Source organism: Carassius gibelio, chromosome B24 (genome assembly GCF_023724105.1).
Source record: "Carassius gibelio isolate Cgi1373 ecotype wild population from Czech Republic chromosome B24, carGib1.2-hapl.c, whole genome shotgun sequence".
In the NCBI taxonomy this organism is placed as follows: Eukaryota; Metazoa; Chordata; class Actinopteri; order Cypriniformes; family Cyprinidae; genus Carassius; species Carassius gibelio.
Window position 1 is genome coordinate 1,375,549 of NC_068419.1, and position 25,254 is coordinate 1,400,802.

The 25,254-nt window shown below is 40.5% G+C and overlaps 2 protein-coding genes across 11 annotated transcripts in view; both read left to right on the forward strand.

The window, feature by feature from the left end:
* The window catches only part of LOC128012978 (tripartite motif-containing protein 16), a 59,989-nt gene that overhangs the window by 20,101 nt on the left and 14,634 nt on the right, over positions 1–25,254 (forward strand). For 2 of the 10 annotated variants that reach the window (XM_052595629.1, XM_052595626.1), the window contains exon 2: positions 3,789–3,884. The exons of 1 other annotated variant lie outside the window; for it this stretch is intronic. In XM_052595629.1, the coding sequence (XP_052451589.1) occupies positions 3,789–3,884 (96 nt within the window). Of the gene's footprint in view, positions 1–2,894; positions 3,151–3,788; positions 3,885–3,963; positions 4,198–25,132; positions 25,229–25,254 lie in introns of those variants that run through there. 7 more of the 10 variants (XM_052595625.1, XM_052595635.1, XM_052595624.1 and 4 more) reach the window with 7 other exon arrangements.
* On the forward strand, positions 15,624–19,549 carry LOC128012981 (tripartite motif-containing protein 16-like). The gene is made up of 6 exons (XM_052595639.1): positions 15,624–16,231; positions 16,441–16,536; positions 16,616–16,849; positions 18,281–18,440; positions 18,595–18,642; positions 18,845–19,549. Exons 1-6 carry the CDS (start codon positions 15,659–15,661, stop codon positions 19,357–19,359), a joined length of 1,626 nt encoding a protein of 541 aa, XP_052451599.1. The 5' UTR covers positions 15,624–15,658; the 3' UTR covers positions 19,360–19,549.

Sequence of the window (25,254 nt, forward strand, 5' to 3'; positions counted from 1 at the left end):
CAAATTACATTAATTATACTTTACTTTTCCTTCAATGAAAGGAAATTGAGTAAGATGATGTAAAAGGTGTGTGAATGTGGATTAGTAATCTGGTCTCTTGGTATAAAGGAGAACAAATGCTGGTCCTCATCACTATCAAAGTTGTCCATCTGCTAAAGTTTTAGACATTGTACAAAGAAATACAAGCTAGAAAGAGAAGGAATAAATAAAGAGAAAGACCTTTTTCTTTTTCTTTTTTTTTTTCATTTGTAATGATGAAGTCAAGTTGCTTCGAAAGAGATTAGTTTTTAGCTGTTGCTTGAAAATTGTCAGGGATTCATCATTCCGGACAGGGCTGGTAAGATCATTCCACCAGCCAGGAATAGTGAACGAGAATGTTCTCATTGCATGACATCTGTTTTATGAGAGTTCCTACATTTTGGCTTCATGAGGAGATCAAAGCAGTTTTACAAACCAATATTTTATATGTTCTAATGTGTAAATACTAGTAAAGTATTAAAGAGCAGGTCATGGATTTTTTTGAAAAATATCTCTTTTGCAATTTAGAATGTAGATATTCTTAAAATAAAACAATCTGCAAAGTTGTTATCCAAAAAAGTGCATACAAACATTCTGACCTGCCCACAAACACTTACGCTATTAGTGTGATTACATCATCCTTGGCCTGGAATGAGCGTCTGGATGCAAAGTCTTGATGGTTTGGAGGTTCGATGGTGTAGGAGTCGAGATCACGTTCTTCTGGTTTTGAAGAGTGATGAATTACAAAGGTGCCCTGACTCGATGGTGACTGGGAGTTTCTTCCCAGTGGAAAGTGAATAGGACTAAGAGAGACATCAGCTGAGATCCTAAGGTCTTTGGTGAATGGAAAGTCAAGGCACGAGGTCTGGCTCAGACTTAGGGGTCCAAGAGAGTTCTAGATCACATACTCTTAGCAGAAGAAAGGAATAGAGATCAAAAAGAGTAGGCAGAACTGCATGTTCGCCTTTATAAAGTCTAAGATGGTTCACGCCTCTTAGGAAGGGCTTGTCCAATGAGAAAGACTGAAATTCCAAGCCTGAGTTTGGAAATACTGGTGAGTTATACATCCCTTTGTGTGAAAGCCTTGTAATTTGCATATGTAACTGGATCAGAAGTTGATACACAAACTAGTAAAGATTCTTAGAACACTAATATGTTGCATAGGTATCAACATATAATATACATTCTTGTTTAGATCATCAGAAGATGAATTCATAGACACTAAACATGGGTAAACACTGAAGACAACACTGAGTCATTCTACAGCGTCTCTGACACAATGAGCCTCATCCACACAGTCCAGACCACATTCACTCAGCCACTCTATCCTGGGTTTTGTGTCGATCTAGGATCATCAGTGAAACTGTGTGTAACGATTTGTAAAAGGAAGGGAAGGAAGCAAGTGCGAGTTAAACAGTATTTAATGAAGGCAAACAAACAATGAACATGAAGACAGGGGAACTGGTGATTCTTGACGGGGAGGGGGATGCACAGTGAAGGAAGAGGCAGGTTCTCAGATGATCCAGGGTGCGATGGTGAGCTGGCAGGAGGAGAGTGTGACACAGGAACTGTGGGGGAAAGAGCCGTGAAGGTAAGTGGTGTAATCCAGTGATGAGGTGAGTGGAAGGGGTTCTGGGGAGACAGGACAATCCAACGATGAGAAACAAACACAAGGAAGGCAGAACATGAGACACAGAATAACTAACAACGCACTGACAAACACAAGACTCTAGACAGGGCAATATATAGGGAGAGGTAATGAGTGGCAGCTGGTGCTGATGAACAATTAGCGGAGACGCCCACATGAAACAATCAGTGCTGACACGAAACACAAACTCCACACACAAAGTGCAAAAACCGAGATCACGGTTTACCAACCGTGACAGTATGTGGATGAATCAGAATAGATTGACAAGAGATTCTAACGTTTTGAGCTGCATTCTAAATCTGTAACAGTGAGAAAATATAGAGTCTCTTCTTTGCTCTTCATGACAGTAATACTGCAGCTGAACTTCTGTCAATGAAACAACATTGTCAGAATAAATGTTTGTATTAAATCCTCATATAGACAGTAAGATCAGTGTGTGTGAGTTTTGCTGAGTGATGATGTGTATTACCCCTCAATTACATCATTACCCGCTTTCAAATTTGTACTGTCATTTTGGTTCAGTTCCTTTGTCTGGTGTTATAGAGAGACCCAGTTCATTCCCACCACAGAAATCAAGCCTGAGTCAATGCATGCTAAGCAGCTAGAGCTAGCAAACCACATCAGTCCCAGAAGAGGAGCCAAAGATCCTGGTTGATCAGGTGTGTGCCAGCCAAATCATCCATATACTAGTAGAGATTTCAGTGGAACTAGATGAGCAAAAATGTCTAATTGATTGAGAAATGCTTCCCAACCAGCCCACCCATGAATCATCCTCCTTTGTGTTTTTATTATCACTGATCTCGCTCTGCTCAGAGTCTATGATGTCACCAGTCCCAGCCAGCACAAAGTGTTCTTCATCACACCAGTCCTGTCCATCTCTGAATCTGCTTCCTCACCCGGTCTTCCTCTCCTTTACGCTCCACTGAAGCCAGCCATTCCATCAGCTCATGTGACTCATCAGTATCAGCTCCTGACTGCCAGCTGAAGATTGAACCCATATTCCTTTTAGAAAACAGATTCAACAGTGTGATCTTGAAGGAACTGTAAATGAGTGCAGTGCAAGTGTAATAATTAAGATGCAGCACTGCAGTTTTTAAAGGTTGTTGTTCTGTTTCTCTGTTACTTGGATTCTTTGTGTGTTTGCTGAAACTGACATCTAGTAGACATTTCATGCTGTACAGACTCACAGACACGCCTCTTTTACACACGTGACTCAGAACCAGGAAACAGGAATCACATGATTTCAGGGGAATAGAAACTGAAGCGCAGTTGAGCTGTCTTGTGTTTGTGTCTCTGTATTTAAGCAGTAAAATGGCAGAAGCCAGATTTTCTCAGGATGAGCTTTCGTGTCCAGTGTGTCTGGATCTCCTGAAGGATCCAGTGACCATCCAGTGTGGACACAGTTACTGTAAGATCTGTATTACAGACCGCTGGAATACGGAGGAACAGAAGAGAGTCTACAGCTGTCCTCAGTGCAGACAGACCTTCTGTCCAAGACCTGCTTTAGCTAGAAACACCATGCTGGCTGAACTGGTGGAGAAACTGAAGAAGACCAGACTCTCTGCTGACTGTGACGCTGGAGCTGGAGATGTGCAGTGTGACGTCTGTACTGGAAGAAAATACAAAGCCGTCAAGTCCTGTCTGATGTGTCTGAACTCTTACTGTCTGAATCACCTCGAGCAACATGAGAGTTTCTTTAGAGGAAAGAGACACAATTTGACCGAAGCCACTGGACGACTGCAGGAGATGATCTGCCAGAAACATGAGAAGCTTCTTGAGGTTTTCTGTCGCACTGATCAGAAATGTATTTGTGTGCTGTGTACGATGGATGAACATAAAAACCACGACAAGAATCTGTTGTTGCTTAATTACACACAAACATTTTTAATTTAAAGCTCTACATCTGAATTAATTTCACATTTATAATACTACACTTGTAGTGTGACACAGACCTTACTATTCATGTGAATTCATGTACAATGATTGTAACGGTCATCAGTTCTAGAGTTTGAATCTACAGCCTTTAGTTATCAGTTCTACGATTACTGTATTCATCTGTTCAGATGATGATTTAGTGCCAGTAGTTTTCTGTGAGATTGACTATCATCTGTTTGTCCTGCAGAAGCAGCTGAAGGAGACACAGAAGACGCTCCAGCAGAGAATCCAGCAGAGAGAGAAAGATCTCCAGCAGCTGAGAGAGACTGTGGAGTCTCATAAGGTGAGTCTGGAGAAGAAGAGAAGTTTGTCTCCGTCTCAGTTCAGACTCACTGAAGCTGAATCACTGTGTGTCCTAACAGCGCTCTGCACAGACAGCAGTGGAGGACAGTGAGAGGATCTTTACTGAGCTCATCCGCTCCATTGAGAGAAGCCGCTCTGAGCTGATACGACTGATCAGAGATCAGGAAAAGACTGCAGTGAGTCGAGCTGAAGAACAACTGGAGAAACTGGAGCAGGAGATCAATGATCTGAGGAGGAGAGACACTGAGCTGGAGCAGCTTTCACACACACAGGATCACATCCAGTTCCTGCAGGTAACACAGATCTAGAAGAACAGGATCAGAGTGGACTTGAGCAGATCCTGTAATAAATAATCAGTTAGACTCTAATCTGATGATCTTCTTTTGAAAGAGCTAGATGCTGCTTACAAATGACTTCCCGTTTTGAAAATCTCTTAAAAATCATTTCTCTGAGCTCTTTCTTCTGGAAGATATATTTAGCTGTCAAACTCGAGCCACCAACAGTTCAAAATTTCACTAACATTTCAAAGTTTTAACAAATTTTTCATTCTGATTTATTAAGTCATGGTGAAATCTGTGAACTCAGTAGTACCAATTCTGAGTAACTTTCAGAAATATTGAATCAGGTGATCTTTAAATCTCAATAAAATAGATTTTTATTTGCCTGCATTATATTGATACATTTAACCAAGAATACCCGAAACATGAAGTGAGGCTGTATTTTTATTTTTTTCTCAAATTTTTGTGCCTTTTCTTGCAGCATTTTGGTGTTGTTTCGCCATGGAAACCCTGCAATAATCATTATGTGTTCATCCAATATCTGTCAGTGACAGTAATTAGTACAATTAATAATAGAAATGCTCATAATTCTGCTTCGCTGAAAATACATAAATAAGACACAATTGTTTGCAAAATCTCACTGAATCACTCAGTGAAATTATTTCATGTTTTTACAACCTTACAATTATTTTGTCTATTGTGTAAAATTGCTTTTTCTTTGTATAGATATTGTTAGTGATTGCATTCACTAGAAATTGAAGCACTAGTCTAAAAACCATTAATTTTGACCCACACACTGAACACTAGTGATGTGTGGGTCGGGTTTTTTTTCAACCCGTGGGTCCAGCTTTAATGAAATTATTTGGCTCGCCCCGCAAATAAAGTAAAATTTCTTGACCCGCCCCGACCCGCCCAGCGCATCGAGGACATCACGGAAGTTACGTTGCTACTAAGACTTTCGTATCGTAACCTTATCAATATAGGCTATAGGTAATTGTACTATGAGGGTTCGTTTGCAAATCTTTTAGGTGAACGAATCGTTCTCGTTTACGTAATCCACTGACTATAGACAGTAAAAGACTAATTTCTCGTTCAATGAAGTTCCTCCCACAGCAACGCGCGAGCGCGGCGCTATTAGCAGCGCATGCGCAGCTCCTGAACAGCTCTGTGAACTGTTTCATCCTGTCAAAAAGAGTTACTCAAGATATGACGGAGCGTGTGACTTGTTGAATGTAGTAAATGAATACGATCTTCTCGTAGGTGAAAGAGTTGAATGAACTGATACATCTCGTTCGTGAATGAAATTAATGAGAGTATACAGGGTCAGTGATCCAAGCATGTAAATCTCGATCAGCAATCAGAAGATACAAGCGCAGTTATTGGTGCACACAGGGCCGTATTAAGATAGTGTGGTGCCCCTGGGCACTATACCTCAAATGCCAAGTCCCCCCCCCCCCCCCCCCCCCCCCCCCCAGACATAATTAAGGTGATTTCTCAAATCAAATGTAATTTATTAACTTGTCCAACTTCTGTATTTTTTCGGACTACAAGTCGCACCTAAGTTTTAGTCGCATCAGTCCAAAAATACGTCCTGACAAGGAAAAAAACATATATTAGTCACACTCTACTATAAGTCGCATTTATTTAGAACCAATAGAAAGCATTACCGTCTACAGCCGCAAGAGGTCTATGTCTTCAGTGATAGACTACAGGAGCACTGAGCAGCATAGAGCGCCCTCTCGCGGCTGTAGACGGTAATGTTTTAACTTTAACTTCAATGGTAAACAGGGAGAGCAAGCGAGAGTGCAGTCAATCGCTTCTGTGTCAATTGTCGTCCTGAACTCATTCTTCACTTATTTAAAAAAAAACTTTCGATCCCTGGAACATTTTGAATTGTAGCTAAACGTCTAGCATCCTTTGTCTTTCTTTAACTTTCTTTTTGCAAAACCACTCCATTGACGTCTGTCCATTTTGATTCATTTTCTGTAGCCGTTAAAAAATGACACATTTGTGCGGTGTACTTGTTGTGGACCAACTCAACTCTGACAGGGACGGAAGGGGGGGCGGGACTGATTGTGGTCATGTAATCTTTATTTATTTATAATTTATTATTATTATTGTTGTTGTTAAGTTAGTGTTCATAAACAAGTTATGTATGGTCTTTTAAGAATTTCAAGTTAATAATAAAACAATTTACGAAAAATATTTTTAAAGCTTGTGTCATGTGGTGCCCCCCTAGTTGTTGTGAATGGTTGGTGCCCCTGGGCACTGGCCCAAGTGCCCTTATGGATAATCCGTCTCTGGGTGCACATACACTTGTTTTCATATTTGGAATACAGAACATAACTCCAAATTGTATCCCCGATAAAACCTCATGCTTTGTTAATCTGAACAATTTATGAAAAACTTGTTATTTTAGAAACAAGTCATGTTTTTCCTTTGAGGCCAAAAGGAGGCTTGTTGCTGCCACTTTCTTGTCAGTGCTGGACTATGGCAATGTTATATACATGAATGCTTCCATCACAAGCTTGAAACTTGAAGGTTTATCACAAACTTTAGAGCACTTACTCATCAATGTTCTTTGTATGATCGGGTTGGTTGGTCTGCATTGTCCACCCATAGACTTAATCATTGGTACATTTTTATCTACAAGGCAATTCTTGGTCTGCTTCCCCCATACCTCCAATCTTACATCGAAAAGAAAAGTACAGGTAGATATTGTCTTAGTTCTGAGGACTTACTGTATTATTATCTGTCCCTCAAGTCCGGACTGAACTGGGAAAAGGGGCGTTCGAGTATGCGGCCCCCTGCACTTGGAATCAGCTGCAAAATGTCCTTAAACTTAAGGAGCCAGTTTCATTGGTTGATTTTAATAATAATAATAATTTAGATTATTTATTTAAAGAGCCACACAGATGGGAAATCAAAAATTAGATTCACAGACGCTCTGGTTGGTGTGAGAGCATCATGTCGAGGAGACAGTGTATTTTTAATTGTAAAGGCAAGTTTGTTTTATTTTCACTGCCAAAGAATGAAAATCAGAAGAACCAATGGCTAAAATTCATTTTTACCACAATACCAGAGCAGTACAACAAATCCCTTTTGTTGTGTTCACAACATTTCACTGATGACTGCTTTTCTAATCTCGGTGAGTACAGCGGGATTTTCTAAGTGTTTGGCCATAAAAGAGGGTTCATTACCAACTTTATTTAGAACAACGAGCATCTCCGAATCACAACGCGAAGTATGATTATATAGTTACGTGTTTGTTTTCTCCCGAGCGTCGTATCAGTATGAGTTAGTTTACAAACACGTCATTAAAATGAAGTGTAACTCCGTGAATACTCAACGAAGACACATGAGAGAGATATCTATAGAAAGCTTGACATGTCTACTTTAAAACTAAATAAGTGCTGCAGAAAACAGATATTCTGTGATAAAGTAATCCATATGAAAACAACGCGATGTCTGTTTTTCATGTCTCCCTTCGTTATATGTGACCAGCCCCCCCCCCCCCCCCCCCCCCACACTGAACGCGCAATTCAGATTCAAACTGAGGCGCAGCTTGAATACACCCACACAGAAGAAAAAGCAACGAGACTGTTCAAGTTTTTTATGTTACTGTTTGCTTCGCGATGAGAGGAATAAGACATAATTCACCCCAAACAGATTCTAACGCATAGTTTATCGTGGAGGTGTGTGCGGAACAACCAATCAAACCTGACTATGTTAGTTGACCAATCAGAACACAGTATGCTACCGAAAGGTGGGGTTTAAGGAAACTGAATCTTTTGAACAGCTTCGCGCGAACCGTTTGGGGATCTCTGAGAATTGAGGTAATTTCAAAATGATATTTTGACAAAATGACAATGTTTTTTAACCTTGGATGGATTTAAACCTAATGTACAGGACTTATAAACAGTGATAGGAAGCTTAGAATTTTCATCTTACTGGCTCTTTAATGCAATCATGCACACACTTTAATAAAGCCAAATCAGTTTTTGTCACAAGTAAATACGTTCATTGACATTGACTCTTTTTCGCCAACTGCTGGCGTATTTGTGTAATATGAAGAAATGGTCACTGAACGAATCAGTGAATGAATCATTTTGGTGAACGGACTGATAATAATCGAATCTCTTGAAAGAATCAAAATATCCACCACTAAATTCCATGCAACATCAATGGATTTTTAAAAATTTTGTTTTTAGTGACCCGCCCCAACCCGCCCCGCAATAAAGTGCCAATTTCTTAACCCGCCCAAACCCGACCCACGCATCACTACTGAACACGGAAACGTTTCTCACTCCTTCAGAAACCAACAGGTTGAAAAGTCAATAGACACGTAGGTTGTGAATTAATGACTGGCAGAGATTACTTGGAAATATTAAATATTATTACTCTGTCCTTCACTTAATAGGCTCTCACATCCAAACTTTTTGTTCCTTTTAAAAACACTTGCGTTGTGTGGAGCTGATGAGTGATGAGTTTTGATTTCTGTTTTCTGTAGAGTTTCCAGTCTCTCTCAGCTCCTCCTGAATCTACAGATGTAAATGATGATCTCTTCATTTCTCCCGTCCCTTTTAATGACCTGAGAGAATCTGTCCATCAGCTGAAAGACAAACTGGAGGATTTCTGCAAAGAGGAGCTGAAGAAGATCTCAGACAGAGGTAAAGTCCTGGAGATTCATCTGCTCTCAGAAACCAGTCCATCATCATCTCAAATCATGAAGAACATCATATTAGAAATGTCTTCTAGATCATGAGAATCACACTGTTCATGTATCTTGATTTCCACAGTCACATTCACCAACATTGTTCCCAGAACCAGGAAGGACTTCCTGAAATGTAAGTCAGTAAGAAAACAAGCAGAAAACTCACTGAATGTCTTCATGTTCTTCCTGTAGAAGGAGAAAGAAGAGTTTTATAATTGATGTAAATGATGATTTGCACAGATATCTGTACTGAGACACTGATGATACACTGAACATGAAGAGTTCAGCTACATGAAAAGATCAAACAGATTCATAATTCCTGATTCTGATGTGTTTTATCTCCATCAGATTCCCATCAGCTCACTCTGGATCTGAACACAGTGAATAAACACCTCCGTCTGTCTGAGAACAACAGAGTGATTGCTGGCACTAACACAGTCCAGTCTTATCCTGATCATCCAGAAAGATTTGATGAAGCATGGCAGGTGTTGTGTAGAGAGAGTGTGTGTGGACGCTGTTACTGGGAGCTGGAGTGGAGTGGGGGAGAAGTGTGTATATCAGTGTCATATAAGAGCATCAGCAGGAATGGAGACAATCATCAGAGTTGGTTTGGATTTAATGATCAGTCCTGGGGTTTGCACTGCTATTACTCCAATTACATATACAGACACAATAACATACACGCTGATCTCCCTGTAAAGTCCATCAGCAGTAGAATAGGAGTGTTTGTGGATCACAGTGCAGGAATTCTGTCCTTCTTCAGCGTCTCTGACACAATGAACCTCATCCACACAGTCCAGACCACATTCACTCAGCCGCTCTATCCTGGGTTTTTTGTTGATGCTGGATCATCAGTGAAACTGTGTTGCTGAATGATAATGGACTACTTGTAAAACTGCTTCTGTGTTCTACTTATTACAGCTCAGGAGTTTCCGGTCAGCATTTAGCTCACCTACATACAACCGATTTTTATGAGAATGCAGATTATTTCTATTTTTAAACGTTCTCTGCCTTAACACACATTATATTCTAACTGCTGAAATGTTCCTATTAATATTTCCCTTCCAATTGTGCATTCTGAATAATAAATATTGCCACGTTCAAACTGTCAGCCCAAATCCGATCTTGTGTATATCTGGATGGAATCTGATTTTAATAACTGACTGTCCACACAGTATAACATCTGTACATATCCGATATGTGTGTCCATAAGCCCACTTTCGTTTTCATGGAATGTGCATTGGTTTCTTTGGTAATGCCGTTATAGTAATACTGAAGATCTTGGTGTTTCTTCAGCCAGCTAGTGATTGGGTTATCAATAGCCACCAGTCATCAACACTAGATAGTGCTCATGGTAATTTAAACTGAAATCAAATAATTAAACACTAACACTGAGTCAGAAATCAAAATTCAGAGATATCAGTATAAACATTTATATAAGCAATTATTCATGTTCATTATTTTTTTAATATATATATTTTTTATATATAATTAGTACTAAAAATACTAATACATTTTTAATCAGTAATTATGCTTATAAAGATACAGACACACTTTATTTAATAATAATAATTATATTTATTTTTATATATTTAATTATAAAACATTTCTTTGTATTTTACATTTTATTTATTTATTTATTTATTCATTAATTCATTCAAAAATATTTTGTCCTGAGCAATAAAAGAAACTTATGAACTTATAAGTCGATATCGATCGATTACATCCAGGCCTGATGAAATAGCTTTATCCTGACAGATCAGAGATGCATTAATATTTTTTAGTTCAAATAAATGCTGTTCCATTTAACTTTCTATTTATTTGTGAATCCTGAAAATAAAATGCATCATGGTCTCCACAAAAATATTGTGCAGCACAACTGTGCTCAACATTGATAATAACCAGAAATGTTTCCTGAGCAGCAAATCAGTATATCACAATGATTTCTTAAGATAATGTGACACTGAAGACTGGAGGAATGATGCTGAAAATACAGCTGCACATCAGAGAAATAAAAACACTTTAACAGATATTTACATAGAAAACAGCTGTTTTGAATAGTAATAATATGCTTAATGACAAAACACACAGTCATTACACACATCGTTGTTTTTGGTCGGGAGGTAGGTAAGTTTTATCTTGTGTTGTAGTTATGTGAGATCAGGATTTTCTTTCTGTTTGTTTTGTTATTTTTACCACCACGCTCTGTTTATTCTGGTTTTGACCCCGGCTTGTTGGATTTCGATTTGGATTACCCTAAATAAACCATACTGCAATTGGATCTCTCTTTCCCTGTGTTTCACTGGGTCCCAAACGTCACAGAAGGAGTCCATCCTCTAAGATCCAGCGGTATGTTTTTTGATGTTTCCTCCCCAGCCACCGAGCGGGATAGAAGGAGTGGTTTTAAGGGGACCCACCTGGTCGTTTTTTGTGGGACTAGGGGAGGATGCAGAAGAGTGAGTGGTCGAGAGGAGGTCCGGCATCGCTCTTTACCATGGCCCCCCTTCAACCCCGGATCGGAGCCGCCATCTCACCATTGCGGACGGAGAGGGGAGAGGAGGCGCACGTCTGCCGAGCCAGAGCTGCTGCACAAGATGTCTGCCATCCCAACGCCGATACACAAGATGGCCGCAAGCCCAGCGCCGATGCCTAGGATGGTCGCCAGCCCAGCGCCACTGCACAAGATGGCCGCCAGCCCAGCACCACGATGCAAGATGGACGCCAGCCCAGCACCACAGCAAATGGTGGTCGCCAGCCCAGCACCACGATGCAAGATGGCCGCCAGCCCAGCGCCACAGCACAAGATGGCTGCAAGCCCAGCGCCACTGCCCAAGATGGCCACCGGCCCAGTGCCACTGCCCAAAATGGCCACCGGTCCAGCGCCACAGCCCAAGATGGCTGCCAGTCCAGAGTCATGACACAAGCTGGTTGCTTGTCCAGCGCCTCTGCACAGAATGACAGCCACAGTTGACCCTCCAGAATCAAGTCAGGTTCCCGTTGACCCTCCGGAGTCGAGTCAGGTGCCCGTTGACCCTCCAGAGTCGAGTCAGGTTCCCGTTGACCCTCCAGAGTCGAGTCAGGTTCCGGTGACCCACCAGAGTCGAGTCAGGTGCTCGTGGACCCTCCAGAGTCGAGTCAGGTCCTCATGAATCCCCCCAGAGTAGAGTCGGGTGCTCGTGGACCTTCCAGAGTCGAGTCAGGTGCTCAGTGACCTTCCTGAGTCAGGGCTAGTTACCGTTGACCTTCCAGAGTCAGGGCTAGTCACCGTTGACCTTCCAGAGTCAGGGCTAGTCACCTTTGACCTTCCAGAGTCAGGGCTAGTCACCGTTACCCTTCCAGAGTCAGGGCTAGTCACCGTTGACACTCCAGAGTCAGGGCTAGTCACCTTTGACCTTCCAGAGTCAGGGCTAGTCACCGTTACCCTTCCAGAGTCAGGGCTAGTCACCGTTGACCTTCCAGAGTCAGGGCTAGTCACCGTTGACCTTCCAGAGTCAGGGCTAGTCACCTTTGACCTTCCAGAGTCAGGGCTAGTCACCGTTACCCTTCCAGAGTCAGGGCTAGTCACCGTTGACACTCTGGAGTCAAGTCAAGTCACCGGTGAAATTCAGGGACAGGGGCAAGTCCAGTCACCAGTATTCTTCGTGAACAATGTCAAATCACCATTGATCTCTGTGGACTTCAGACTTGCCTAACCACACTTGCTCTCCTGTGTCATCAATCCCACTGTGGTGGTTTTCTGTGCCGACCTGGGGGGCTTCTGTCTTGACCGCAGGGATGTGGTGGTCTTCTGCGCCACACTGGTGGGCTTCTGTCTCGACCGCACAGATGTGGTGGTCTTCTGTGCCGCCCTGGTGGGCTTCCATCTCGACCACACGGATGTGGTGGTCTTCCGCCCTGGTGGGCTTCACGTTATGTCCTTCCTGGACTTGTGTGTTGTTGTTGTTGTTTTTTGTTTTTGTTTTTGCTTGTCTCTGTTTCCCCATTTTACCTGGTCCTCTTTTCTCTGTTTCCCCATTTTACTTGGCCCTCTGTCCCTCCCCCTGGTCCTCCATTGTTCCACCTCCCTCCTGGTCTCTTTTTTATTGTTTGGTCTCTTCTTAGGTTCGGGTGGAGCATCTGGTAGCTGCTCTGTGGAGGAGGGGGTAATGTCACGCTGTCTGGTCTCTGTTTCCCTAGGTGTCCACTAGTGGGCTCACTTCCCCTTAGGCACCTCACCATAGGCACTACAATTCCCACTAGCCTTGTCCCTTCAACACAGTAAACACACTCCTGTTAATTGCACCAGGTGCCTTCACTTATTAGTCATTAGCCTCCCTATATTAACCAGTCTTTTCCTGTTGTCTGCATGGAGTCCTTTCCTTCCGTTTCCTTTCGTTACCCAGTCTTCTCGTCTTCCAAGTCCCTCAAATTCTGAGTTCCTGTTCCTGTTCCTGTTCCCGTTCCTGTTCCCTTGCCTATTCCTCCTTTTTTGTTTGTTTGGACTGTATTCTGGTTTTGACCCCGGCTTGTTGGATTTCGATTTGGATTACCCTAAATACACCATACTGCAATTGGATCTCTCTTTCCCTGTGTTTCACTGGGTCCTGAACCTCACACTTAGGCAAGAATGTGTTATCCTCCGTGAGCCTCCTTGCACACACCCTATGCAAGATCAAGGAGCAGGTCTTGATGGATGTGTTTATGGGCCAACCTGGACCTAGTTCTCAGACCTGATACTCCTTGTGAAAGTCCCTCCCTGATAAATCCCTCTGAGGAAGGACCTCCTTTCTCAGAGGAAGGGCACAGTTGGCACCCACATACAGATCTTCAAAACCTCTATGGGATGCGGCAGACATAAGTGGCCTACCACAGGGAGTGGTTAGGCCCTATGCCTCTTTCAGCAAGTTTATGCCTTAGTCTAGTCACTGTATTGTGTTCTGCCCGCTGGGAAGACCCCGGAGATGCTCAATTGGCTTTGAGCTTTGCTTTCTGTAAGAGAAACTGGAGCAAAGGCTGTCCCCCTTCACCTCATTGAAAGCAGGTGACACTATAATAGCAACACATCACTGTTCAGATCCTTAGGGGATCGATTTGGAGGCTAAATTGTCCCAGCCCGTGCCCCATTATCTCTCTGTAATCCTTTCTAGCGACTGCTAAGAGGTCCCTTTGAGCTGCTGAGTCAGTCGAGGTTAAGATCCGGTCTTTTCCCGACCCTGCTCACATGCATCAAGAGGGAAGGAATCTGCAGCATTTTCATTTAGCAAAATGTGCCTTAATTTTTGGCTGACCTTTTCTCTCGTGGACCTGAGACCTCAGCCTGGATATTTGCCTTTTTTACATAGTCCACACGCAAAGCATTAGCAGATCTGAAGAGTTCTTGCCTGTTTTTCAAGTTCAGCAGAAAGGAAAGGCTGTCTCTGAAAAAGGTTGGCCCACTAGAGAATGAATGCCATCATCTTTGCTCACCAGACATACGGCAAGCCATGCATTCTATGAATAAGAGCTCAATCCACCTGCTGAGTATTGCCACCTGGTGTTTCCTTGTAGAACTACTTCTGTCCTGTCTTTGTGTTGTGTATCTGTCATAATTGTTGACACAGTACATTTTGATTCACACATTAATAACTTGAGACAAAAGGTAAATAATAAGCTAGAGTTTTGCTTACATTACAGTGACAGCTTTTGTACCTTTATTTCTGAAAGTGTACTGTAAAAGACATTTTTAATCTCAGTGAGGATTTCCTGGTTTAAAAAAAGGCTTTAAAAAAAAAATTAATAATATATATATATATATATATATATATATATATATATATATATATATATCTATATATATATATATATCTATATATATATATATATAGATATATATATATATATATATATATCTTTTTTTTTAAACAAACTCAGAGTAAAGGAACAACAGCTGCAAACCTCCTTGTTGTGAGTACTTTCTTTCAATATAATTTTCAGCATAAAGAACCATTTGACTCAAAAGAGGCGTAGGGTTGGTTATGACCTGGCACACCCAAATCTGCATCCCCAAATCTAGAAACACAGAACAGTGTTTGTGGCACTTTCAATAGGGACCAATTTGTCAGTATTGATGCAATGGGTGAATATGACTGACTGAAAGGGAATATCTCAGTTACGTATGTAATCCTCTTTCACTGAAGGGGAATGAAGACATTACGTCCCTCATACTTGTACCACATCCCTGAACTACACAGGACATCACAAAACTGAATGCAAATTCCAATCCCCAGTGTTCAATATCCTTGTTGTACCACTCAGAGGTGGTTAGGGTTCCCATGGGAAACCCTATATGTCAGTATCAAAGTAATGTCTCTGTTCCCTCCTTCAGGGAACACGTTATATATCTTAACAGAGACGTTTTTAAGGCTCTTTACCTGCATCTCTGTAACTTGTATTCTTTGAGGATTTGTCTGAGACTGACATCTAACTGACATTTTATTACCAGGGTTCCTAGTCCTGGAGAGTCACTTTCACACAGAGTTTAGTTTGATCTCTAATTAAATGGACCTGAATCAACTAGTCATGGTCTATACATATTCTTTAATAACAGCCAGGTGTGTCAAAAATAAACTAAGCAGGAATGTGACTCTACTGGAGGAACTTGCTTTTAAGACTCACAGCTCACCTGTTTTACACACGTGACTCAAACACAGAACCAGGAAACAGGAATCACATGATTTCAGGGAAATAGAAACTGAAGTGCAGTTGAGCTGTCGTGTGTTTGTGTCTCTTTATTCCTGCAGTAAAATGGCAGAAGCCAGATTTTCTCAGGATGAGCTTTCGTGTCCAGTGTGTCTGGATCTCCTGAAGGATCCAGTGACCATCCACTGTGGACACAGTTACTGTAAGATCTGTATTACAGACTGCTGGGATCAGGAGGATCAGACGAGAGTCTACAGCTGTCCTCAGTGCAGACAGACCTTCAGTCCAAGACCTGCTTTAGCTAGAAACACCATGCTGGCTGAACTGGTGGAGAAACTGAAGAAGACCAGACTCTCTGATGACTGTTACGCTGGAGCTGGAGATGTGCAGTGTGACGTCTGTACTGGAAGAAAACACAAAGCCGTCAAGTCCTGTCTGATGTGTCTGAACTCTTACTGTCTGAATCACCTCGAGCAACATGAGAGTTTGTTTAAAGGAAAGAGACACAGTTTGACCGAAGCCACTGGACGACTGCAGGAGATGATCTGCCAGAAACATGAGAAGCTTCTTGAGGTTTTCTGTCGCACTGATCAGAAGTGTATATGTATGCTGTGTATGATAGATGGACATAAAAACCATGACACTGTATCCGCTGCAGCACAGAGGACAGAGAAACAGGTATTTAACACTAGACACTGATCAAATAATGCTAAACACACCTTATGCTTAATGATAATTAATGTGACATGATTGTAACCGATCATCAGTTCTGGAGTTTGAAACAGCCTTTAGTTATCAGCTCCACTTTTACTGGATTCATCTGTTCAGATGATGATTTAGTGGCAGTAGTTTTCTGTGAGATTGACGATCATCTGTTTGTCCTGCAGAAGCAGCTGAAGGAGACACAGAAGACGCTCCAGCAGAGAATCCAGCAGAGAGAGAAAGATCTCCAGCAGCTGAGAGAGACTGTGGAGTCTCATAAGGTGAGTCTGGAGAAGAAGAGAAGTGTGTCTCCGTCTCAGTTCAGACTCACTGAAGCTGAATCACTGTGTGTCCTAACAGCGCTCTGCACAGACAGCAGTGGAGGACAGTGAGAGGATCTTTACTGAGCTCATCCGCTCCATTGAGAGAAGCCGCTCTGAGCTGATACGACTGATCAGAGATCAGGAAAAGACTGCAGTGAGTCGAGCTGAAGAACGACTGGAGAAACTGGAGCAGGAGATCAATGATCTGAGGAGGAGAGACACTGAGCTGGAGCAGCTTTCACACACACAGGATCACATCCAGTTCCTGCAGGTAACACAGATCTAGAAGAACAGGATCATAGTGGACTTGAGCAGATCCTGCTGTGACAGAGACTCACAGAGAAACATTTCATGAGTGTCTTATTATATAATCATCAGTCAGACTCTCATCTGATCATCTTATTCTGAAAGAGACACATCTTACAAATGGCTTTCAGCTCTGGAAATAATTTCTCTGAGCTCTTCTGGAAGATATATTTAGCTGCCAAAAACCAGTAGCATCACCAACCTTCACTAAAATGTAAGGGTCCTTGTGAAGTTTCAGTGTCTATAACTGCTTTAAAGGGGGGGTGAAATGCTCGTTTTCACTCAATATCCTGTTAATCTTGAGTACCTATAGAGTAGTACTGCATCCTTCATAAATCCAAAAAGTCTTTAGTTTTATTATATTCATAAGAGAAAGATAGTCTGTACCGATTTTTCCCGGAAAAACACGAGCGGCTGGAGGCGTGACGTGTGGGCGGAGCTAAAGAATCACGAGCGCCAGTAGGCTTTTGCGTTGAGAGCGTTTGGAAGCTGACATTACCGTGAGGGAAAAACCATCCAAAACAAACCATGGCTAACAGTCAGATTCAGCCGTTTATTTATGATCCAGAATCAGATCCAGAGGCTGAAACTGAACGAGAGCAGCAGCAGCAACGACTCGCTCCGAGCGGGGCTCGAACCCGGGTCTCCGGCATGGGAGGGGACGCACTAACAAGGAGGCAGAGATATTTGAAGCAGTTTTACTCACCGCCTGCGGTTCCAACACACGATCGTGACCCTTTTTCGTTGGGATTGCATTATCCTTAAGAAATAAACGATGTTCAAATCCGGCGTCAAACTGGGCCTTGTTTGTAAAACAAGCATCTTCGAAATGCAGGGAACAAACACAAACACTTGCACAACTCCGTTGATGCTCTGTAAAAATAAACTCCATCCACTGGTCCCTTAATGCTGTTTCTCTTTTGGTAATCTGTGCAGGGTTGTCTTGCCCTGGCAACCAAAAACACACTTCTTTTGTGACATTTGGCGACGCTCTCGCTCTGATCAGTGAAGTCTGTTGTGCTCTCAGTGCTTTGCTATGCACTCAGTATGCATGAAATAGCATTTCACCCCCCTTTTAAATAATGGTCAGTCTAAGCTCTGCTTTTGAGACTCCATTGATGTGCTTGAGCTGTTTGATGGACATTTATGTTTTTAGATGTTTTATCATCCAAACTATTGCCTAGAATATTTTCATAGAGTGTAAGTGGTGAATACTAGAATCTGTAGCTCTAATGTGATAAAATAAATATGAGAAGCATGAAGCTGATGCTGTGGAAGTGCTGGACTGAGTTACTAAAGATTTGTCAACTCAACAAGAGCTGTTCATATCTGATATTCATGTAGATTTTTTGGGTGAAGTGTGGAGCTGATGAGTTTTGATTTCTGTTTTCTGTAGAGTTTCCAGTCTCTCTCATCACCTCCTGAATCTACAGATGTTAATGATGATCTCTTCAGTTCTCTCATCTCTTTTAATGACCTGAGAGAATCTGTCCATCAGCTGAGAGACAAACTGGAGGATTTCTGTAAAGAGGAGCTGAAGAAGATCTCAGACAGAGGTAAAGTCCTGGAGATTCATCTGCTCCCAGAAACCAGTCCATTATCATCTCATATCATGAAGAACATCATATTAGAATTGTGTTAGGAATGGATGCAGAATCCTTTTTCTCTTGAATTGAGAATCACACTGTTCATGTCTCTTGATTTCCACAGTCACATTCACCAACATTGTTCCCAGAACCAGGAAGGACTTCCTGAAATGTAAGTCAGTAAGAAAACAAGCAGAAAACTCCAGGAGCGAGTGAAGATAAAAGAAGAGCTTTATAATTGATGATGTAAATGATGATTTGCACAGATATCTGTACTGAGACAATGATGATACACTAAACATGAAGAGTTCAGCTACATGAAAAGATCAAACAGATTCATAATTCCTGATTCTGATGTGCTTTATCTCCATCAGATTCCCATCAGCTCACTCTGGATCTGAACACAGTGAATAAACACCTCCATCTGTCTGAGAACAACAGAGTGATTGCTGGCACTAACACAGTCCAGTCTTATCCTGATCATCCTGATAGATTTGATGGACAATGTCAGGTGTTGTGTAGAGAGAGTGTGTGTGGACGCTGTTACTGGGAGATTGAGTGGAGTGGATATGTGCGTATATCAGTGTCATATAAGAGCATCAGCAGGAAGGGACAGGGTAATGAGTGTATGTTTGGATCTAATGATCAGTCCTGGAGTTTGATCTGCACTCCCTCCAGTTACTCTTTCATGCACAGTAACATAAAGACTGATCTCCCTGTAAAGTCCATCAGCAGTAGAATAGGAGTGTTTGTGGATCACAGAGCAGGAACTCTGTCCTTCTACAGCGTCTCTGACACAATGAGCCTCATCCACACAGTTCAGACCACATTCACTCAGCCGCTCTATCCTGGGTTTTATGTTTGGCTTGGATCAGTGAAACTGTGTTGATTAATCAGAATAGAGTGACGAGAGATTCTACCCATAATGCTTTGAGCTGCATGATACATCAGTAACAGTGATGTTATAGAGTCTCTTCTCTTCATTACATTAATACTGCAGCTGAACTTCTGTCACTGAAATAATGTCACAATAAATGTGTGTAAAATCCTCATGTTGACAGTAAAATCAATGTGTGTGTGTGTGTGCTTCTCAATGATGATGTTTTTCTGTGGTTTTTATTAAGGCTGGGACACAGGGTTAAAATCAACACTGGCAATTATGGGTTTACATGAAAATGGGTTATGCGATGTATGTGGTGTATCTGAAAAAAAAATACTTTTGAGGTGTGGTAAATATACAGTGTTTATCGTGATATATTATTTGGTCACTTTGGGGAGGAGAGAATGACACATGAAGATATTTAGCAGACGGTTTAATGGATAGACAGGTGTGTGTGTGTGTGTGTGTGTGCGTGTGTGCGTGTGTGTGTGTGTGTGTGTGTGTGTGTGTGTGTGTGTGTGTGTAATGACTCAGGTTTATGATGTAGACTATAGCTGAACACACAGAAGCATGTGATCTGAGAAAATATGAAACATCCACCTAAAAAGGTTTTGTATTTTGGGTTTTTAAAGTTTAGTAAATACTTGACATCCAGTACAGTAGGTGGCGATATGACTCATTGGGAGTTATTCGCCATTAAACAAGAAGAAGAAGAAGAACTTTTGGGCACACGCTGTATAAATATTTGTTTAAAAGGTTTCTCACTGCTTCTTAGCTCCTGAGGAAGGGCACAAGGTACAGTTTTATGTTCATTCTGTGTAGTAAACTTTGAGAGACTTATTGTGTTTGTATTAGCGATCTCCTATAAAGCTGTTAGGTAAAGTTTAGCTGGTCGTTAGCATATATAGCAGGTTTTGAATATCAGATGACCATTTCATTTGTTAATGTTGTTATTCAGATGTTATTTGATTGATTATTTAAAAAAAATATATATATATTCTAAATTGAGATCGTCAGTTGTACCAAAATCTATTAATTAATCAATTAAGAAGTAGTTAAGTTGTTGAAGTCAGTTGTTAAGAACAAATTTTTGGTAGGTGCTTTATCTGCATACTGCATCTTACTGTCAGTGTTAAAATAATTCATATTATTCAGGCTTACTACAGTAGGAAATGTTGTTAAAATTAGCCTGTATACTACAAATGGGATTTATTGTCACACTATGTATTGTGTGGGCCAACTAGATTGCAAATGTGTATTAATTAATTTATAGGTTTGTTATGTGCATTTATATAGGATTTGCAGGGAAATGTTTATTCAGCTCTTCGTTTTCGTTTATTCAGACTAAATTCTTTATAGAGATCAGTTCCTGAAAGTAAAGTGCATCTGTTCTACTGGGAATGCTTCAAGTCAGAATTCATTACCTAAAATGATTAACATATATTCTGTTACTAACAACAGTTTTCATCATGTAATCAGAAACCGATTAGGATCATGTGACTCATCAATAGTGTCATATATACTCCTTTTAGAAAACTCATCCGTGTGATCATGAAGAAACTGTACATTTTGGGGACAGTTTTGAGTCCTGCAGCACAACTGTAGTAATTAGGATTAGGGATGGGTACCCAAACCTGGTATTTAATCAGTCCCAGGGCTAAATTCTAAAATTGCTAAACAGAGTATTGAAAAGCTCTGACGTAAACTGTTCTGCTATCGGTACTGGAGAAATTATGAGAATGCAAATACATTTATTATTGTATATTATTATTATTATTATTATTATTATATATACATTATCTTCCAAGTTCTGTTTCACCAAGTTCTGAGTCGCCAGCTATTTTTATATGCGGTAATATTCAAACATTTGTCTATGATGCATTTTTGCTATTCGTAATTCCGAAGCGAGATCGCGTTCGTGCAGTCGATAAGCTTCAACATGCAAAACATGAAAGCCCTGCTTAGTTATGATAAAGGACAGAACTAAACATTCAAACGTCTGCTTACACTTTTTTTTTTCTATTAAGCTAATTAATTTTTTTTATTTAGATTTTGGCTTCTAATGATGGTTTCACACCTGATACGAATTAAGCGTTAAGCACGAGTGATTTACTTGTTAAGTTAATGCAAAGACGTGAATAGACAACCTGCTGCGCGATTCGCACGAATGAGGTGACGCGAATGACACATGCCATGAATTTGCCGTTTTTGGACATTTTGATGCGCAAGTTGAAAAATCAGAACTTTAGTGAATATTTGTGCCGCGTGAACCAATCAGGAGCTTGCACTGCAAAAATGGCTTATCTTAGTATTTTTGTCTGGTTTCTAGTCAAAATATATTAGAATTCTTAAATCAGGATACTTTAACTAGATATTTAGTCTTGTTTTCAAGGGGAAAAATAAATTTTGCTTAAAACAAGTAAAATTATCTGCCAGAGGGGCAAGTAAAATATTCTTAAATCAAGCGAATTCGCTCCTGTTGTGAAGTGAGTTTCATGTGCAAGTGAAGCGAGTAAACTCAAAATGTTCAAGCGTCCAACTATCCGAGAATAGCGCTATTTATTCGCGCAAGTCACGTCTGTTGTGGATGCTCCATAAGGATTGTAGCATATTTCTTCTATTGCAACTTTTTTCCCTTCACAGTGGTGTGCATTCCTTCCTCCCTAAAATCCAAACTTAAAGTCAGAATCAGTACAGTTGAATAATGGCTGTTTTTACTGTTGCTAAATTGCGGGACATTTTTGATAATAAAATGTTGAAAGCACAATCCGCACATAACACAGGTTGAACTGTGTGCGGCGATGTGCTCCAAAACGGACAAGCTAATTACACTTTAAGCTTCGGGCGTACACTATCAAATACACACAAAATATGTCCAAATGGCATTTACTTAAACACAGTTTGTCTTAAGTGGATGAGAACAGTTGGGAGAAAATCCAATGTGTATTGATATATATATCAATGTATTGTCTGAAAGTGACAGACTGGCGTTTGGGCCATCAGTTAATCAAACAACAAAATACAAAGACAAAATCAATCACAGCTCTTTCTCTAAATTATGTTATAGATTTAATAAGCATTAATCTATCAATACAGACAGTGGAAACTGTAACAACTTAATTTACTTGTAATGCTTGTAATTGCTATACATTTTTACCTGAACTGTAGTTTCAGTAGCATTTCGTGGAAAAATTAAAGCACTGTTTTTAATTTCATCAGTATATTTGTTTTATTGTATTTGTCAGTTTGTTTTTCTTTGATGTAGTTACTGTATCTAATGTTATGTACAGTATACAGTGTGCATACTGCCGCATTTACAAATTGATTTTTTTATATTCATTTCATTAAATATTTATCTTACATTTCAGAACATAAAGCAGTGTTAATTCAGCTCTTAATTTTTCATATAACAAAAAGTAATGATAAGTACTGTTATTGTTCCGAATTGATAAGCAGTATCGGTAAGAGTAGTAATACTGTTAAAACCGTAACTAAAGACATGAATTAGGATGCAGGATTACAGTAGTTTTTAAAGGGGTCACTGGATGCCCATTTTTCACAAGTTGATATGATTCTTTAGGGTCTTAATGAAAAGTCTGTAACATGCTTTGGTTTAAATTTCTCAATGGTAGTGTAAAACAACACCCTTTTTTACCGTGTCAAAAACAGCTCTGTTCACAGCGAGTCATTTTGGTGCATGTCCCTTTAAATGCTAATGAGCTCTGCTGACCCCGCCCCTCTCTTCCGTGGAGTGTCGAGCTGTTCTGTGAGAGACTGTAAACTGTAGCCACATTTGTCATGGACCTTCCTAACAAGCACATTATCAGGAAAGGTGATTTGCAAAGATAAAACAAAGAAAATGCTTATTCTGTAGGTGAAGCTTGATCACGAATGATTTTCACGCACATATATGCATTCAGGTAGATAGGGGATGCATTCCCTAAAAAAAATGTTTAATATCACTTTACGTTGTATTATTGTTATAAAAGAAGGTTGAAACAGTTTGTTGTGCACACCACGTGCTAATGGCTTCTGCTCTGTTTGTTCTTTTGGTTATATTTGTTTGATTTATACTTGTACGTTTTATTTTTCGACAGTTTTGTGACCAGATTAGCAGTTTATTGTCTGTTTGGTGCTTTCCATGTCTTTTCCACGTATGATGATTTACTTTTTCCATGCAAAAAAAAAAAGTCATATTCGTATGTCAGTCCCTCCAGAAAAACGCGATCAAGCGATGGCCTGATTCAATGCATAATCAGCCAAAGGCCGCATATTTATGCGGGGTCGCATTTTTTCAAATACGCCGCTCTTTTGCCGCATATATTGCCGATTTCAGAAAGCAATATGCGGAGCTAGCATGATTTCATAATCCCTGTATTTTCGTTGTAAAAAACTCATATATATTAGCAGAAAGTTGAAAAATGTTGTTTACTTCACACAAGTAAAGCACCATTTTCCCCCTATTGCCATGGGAACCATATGAAGTGATGTAATTACGTGATGTGAACATCATCTGCAAACCCCACGGTGAAACCAGGGTGAAACTTGAAGCACGCAAATCATTCTTATTTGCCAACAAAAATAAGCGCAAAAGAATGCGCGAAGCAGTTTCACGATTTGTTACATGACAGTGGAGCCAAATTATATTGCGAGAACTTGCGAAAACTGCGGTTTGATGAAATAGAGAAAAAAAAGGTGATTCCCCCAACACCCCCTTCTCACTAGCCTACTAACACTGTTGTAGTTTCATTCAGAAGTTGACGCAAACTTTACAGTTGTAAGATTGCACTTTTTTGTTACAGAACAGTACCAAAAACTTAGTTGTAATTATATTAGTAGTATGTAAAATAATTTACGTTGCAGTAAGAGATTGCAACTTAAATATTCTGTGATTTAGTATGCTCGCTTATCATAGGAAGTAATAAGAAATTACTATTTAAATTTAAGGTAGTAACCTAGTGAGAAAAAGGTGTTGGGGGAATCACCTTTTATCTCTTTTTCATCAAACCGCAGTTTTTGCAAGTACACGCAATTTCATCGCATACAATTGCAAACATATCCTGCATATTCCATCGCATTTTCTAATAAAACGTGCAGCAAAATCAAGGATTTTTGCCCGCAACAATCACAAAAAAAATCTGCGTTTTTCTGGAGGGACTGATAGTATGTTTACTGATTAAGTATTCAGTTCACTCGAGCTGTTGAGAAGGATGTTTTATAACGGAATATGCAGTATTTATTTTCTGTTAGGTGCTTTCCATGTCTTTTTCAGATTTTCTCCAGCTTACAGTAAACACTAACGTAAATGTGCTCAAAAAAACTGCTTTTTCTATTTTGAGAGAATAGAATGCACGAACCAACGAGGCTTACATGTGCACACGCTGCCAAGGAACATTTCATTTAACTGTGAATTTTGCATCCGAAGACCAATTTAAGGCCATTGTCTTGCTTCTCTGTAGCATGTATTCTTGTATGTCATGATTTACAGACTCGCAGACACACGCCTGTTTTACACATGTGACTCAAACACAGAACCAGGAAACAGAAAATGAAAGTGAAGTAGATCTGTTGTGTGTTAGCGACGACTGCAGGATCTGCGATGGATGAACATACAAACTACAACACTGCGTCAGCTGCAGCACAGAGGACAGAGAAACAGGTATTTATTATTATGATCCTACAGTCATTAGGTATCAGTATGTTTCCTGTATTCATCTGTTCAGATGATGATTTAGTGCCAGTAGTTTTCTGTGAGATTGACGATCATCTGTTTGTCCTGCAGAAGCAGCTGAAGGAGACACAGAAGACGTTCCAGCAGAGAATCCAGCAGAGAGAGAAAGATCTCCAGCAGCTGAGAGAGACTGTGGAGTCTCATAAGGTGAGTCTGGAGAAGAAGAGAAGTTT